Here is a 2500-nt window from a genome sequence, read left to right on the forward strand (position 1 = left end):
GAAGAAGAGAAGGGACTAAAGGGGCGTGGTCAATGAGAGCACTGACAGAACTCTGACATGTGATTGGTCTGGAGGATCTGAGAGTCTGTGGTTTGGAGCAGGAGGAGTCACTGCAGGGCTGTGATTGGACAGCTGCTCCGGAGGTAGGAGGGTCAGTTTGGTGATTGACAGGTGATTGAGCCAATCGGGTATCTTTGAAGATCTTAATTATTTTGACTTTAATCACAGAAAAATAAAAAAAATTCACATTTTGTTGGAGGAGGAACAGGAAGTGAGCGAAGTAACGAGCTCGCTGTAGAAATGAAAACATCTGCTGTTACCAGCTGTTACCACCAGGGGGCTGTACCACAAAGTGAGCAAATTTATTTGAACACATTCCTCCAGCTGAAGATCGGTAAGGCCCACCGACATCATTCCCGACACTGACCATAACCTGCTTCCTGCGGTATGAGTTTAGAGTTGGTTACCATGGTGATCAGTCCAGGTTAAAGAAACCTGACTAGGCTCAACAGAGCAGGATTGACCTCTGACCTCGCTTTGTGGTACATCCCTCAGGTGTCTCTAAATCCAAGCTGGTGAAAAGGAAAAATATCCAACAGTGACCATGACCCCTGATGCGATGTCATCAAGGGGGCGGGGCCAACCACATCGTCTTAGCTCATGTTTCTGATTGGTGGAGAGTTTTTAGTCAATAAATAAATGGTTTTTTGGATTAGTGCTGAATCTGAAACACAGTTGATGTTCTGTAACCGACCTGTACTGAGAGACGTTATTGTTAAACATATTTATAGTTTCTAGATGTGTTAAGAGACATACTCACACACAGTCTGTAGGGGGTGCTCACACTCCACATTTTGCCGTAGGGTTGTTACCACGTCGATAGAAACTGACATCTGTAGTAACTACGACCATCACAGATGGAAGTCACCAGTTAGCACGGTCACTTTTTAAACCGTGACACCGGCTGGTGTTGCTTCATCTCTGCGGCAGCGGCGGCGGCCTCTTGCTCCTCTGCACACTGTGATTCCTCCGCTCTGTGTTCTGGAGAAGTCTGACTCATTGTATTTTTTCACAGGATGTAGAAATATTATTATGTTGTTCAAATGTTGTTCAGCTGACCTGTGACCTGTAAATCAGCTGTTTCTGTCAGGTGATGATATCACTCCACCTGTTTTAATAAATGTTAAATTTCTGTCTCTGAGTCTCCTAACGAGTCTTCTTCAACACAGCATGATGTTCATCAGACCAGGCAGCTGGGGAGGAGTTAGGGGCGGGGTCACCTGTGATTGACAGGTCAATAAAATGTATGGTCCAGTGTTTGGTTGGACTAGAAAAGACTCTGAGGAGATGCCTGTTCATGTTTTTTTGACAAGAGGGCGGAGCTGGAGAGAAGAAGGAATGAGTTAGGGACTAACACTGTCACCTCAGGCCAATCAGGTTGTTTTCAGGTAAAAAAAATACTTTTTATGTCCGTTTGTTTGTTTGTTATTTATTTTTATTCACATACTGTCTGAACTGCACAAACAACGTTTTGGTACGGAAACGTAGCCAAAGTTCTTGTTTTTTTAATTTCCAGTTTCTGATGGAACTCAGCATGACTCGCTTTAAGTTTCGGAATAAGAAAGTGCGGACAAACAACAAACCGTCAGGCTTCTTTCAATAACAATGTTTACTTTATGATATAATAAAAAAATACATGTTCATAAAAATATCTCAAAACAACAAAGGTCTGCTTTGCATCAGCCTCCTCTCCTGTTACTCTCTTTTGGGGAGTCCCCCAGGGCTACGGTCTGGGTCCTCTCTTGTTCCCTTTATACATGCTATATACATACAACTTTGAGGGTTTATCATGAAGTATGAATCAGTTGGGTTCCTTTTGTGTCTTTAAAGCCGAACGTTCACAGTTAATGTTTGAACAGTGCTGCCAGTGTGATCCCAGCTGCTCCCAGTACAGCCAGTCCAAACAGAGTCCTCAGAGACCAGAGTGTCACTGCAGGTCTGGACTCACCGTACAACTCCACAAAGGCATCCTGAGAAACGAGAGAGAGAGAGAGGAGAGAGAGACAGAGAGAGAGGGAGAGAGAGAGAGGAGAGAGAGAGAGAGAGAGATACAGGGAGGGAGAGAGAGAGAGAGAGAGACAGGGAGAGACAGGGAGAGAGAGATAGACAGGGAGAGAGAGAGACAGAGGGAGAGAGAGAGCGAGGGAGGGAGAGAGGAGAGAGAGAGACAGGGAGAGAGATAGACAGGGAGAGAGGGAGAGAGAGAGCGAGGGAGGGAGAGAGAGATAGACAGAGACAGGGAGAGAGTGAGGGAGAGAGAGAGAGAGACAGGGAGAGACAGAGAGGAGAGAGAGGGAGAGAGAGAGAGAGAGAGAGAGAGAGACAGAGAGAGAGAGAGAGAGGCACAGAGGTGAAGTCCTGGTCTGTGAGTATCTGAACTTTAGATCCGTCACCAGAAACTGAAGTTTGTCGTCCTGTCGTCTAAATTAAAAAGTATGTT

The 2500-nt window shown here is 45.4% G+C and overlaps 2 protein-coding genes across 7 annotated transcripts in view; one reads left to right on the top strand and one right to left on the bottom strand.

Moving 5' to 3' along the window:
- Positions 1-1196, top strand: part of LOC132994402 (5'-AMP-activated protein kinase subunit gamma-2-like) — a 47745-nt gene extending 46549 nt beyond the window's left edge. For all 4 annotated transcript variants that reach the window (XM_061064731.1, XM_061064732.1, XM_061064730.1 and 1 more), the window contains one exon: positions 1-1196. This exon is cut by the window's left edge and continues 673 nt beyond it. The gene's annotated coding sequence lies outside the window, so the exon portion shown is untranslated.
- A 455-nt stretch (positions 1197-1651) lies between these two features.
- LOC132994404 (apoptosis regulator Bcl-2-like) overlaps positions 1652-2500 on the bottom strand; it is a 17802-nt gene continuing 16953 nt past the window's right edge. For all 3 annotated transcript variants that reach the window (XM_061064736.1, XM_061064735.1, XM_061064737.1), the window contains one exon: positions 1652-2030. In XM_061064736.1, coding sequence (XP_060920719.1) covers positions 1905-2030 — 126 coding nt within the window. In that variant the 3' untranslated portion in view covers positions 1652-1904. The remainder of the gene's footprint in view (positions 2031-2500) is intronic.

Source organism: Labrus mixtus, chromosome 19 (genome assembly GCF_963584025.1).
Source record: "Labrus mixtus chromosome 19, fLabMix1.1, whole genome shotgun sequence".
NCBI lineage: Eukaryota > Metazoa > Chordata > Actinopteri > Labriformes > Labridae > Labrus > Labrus mixtus.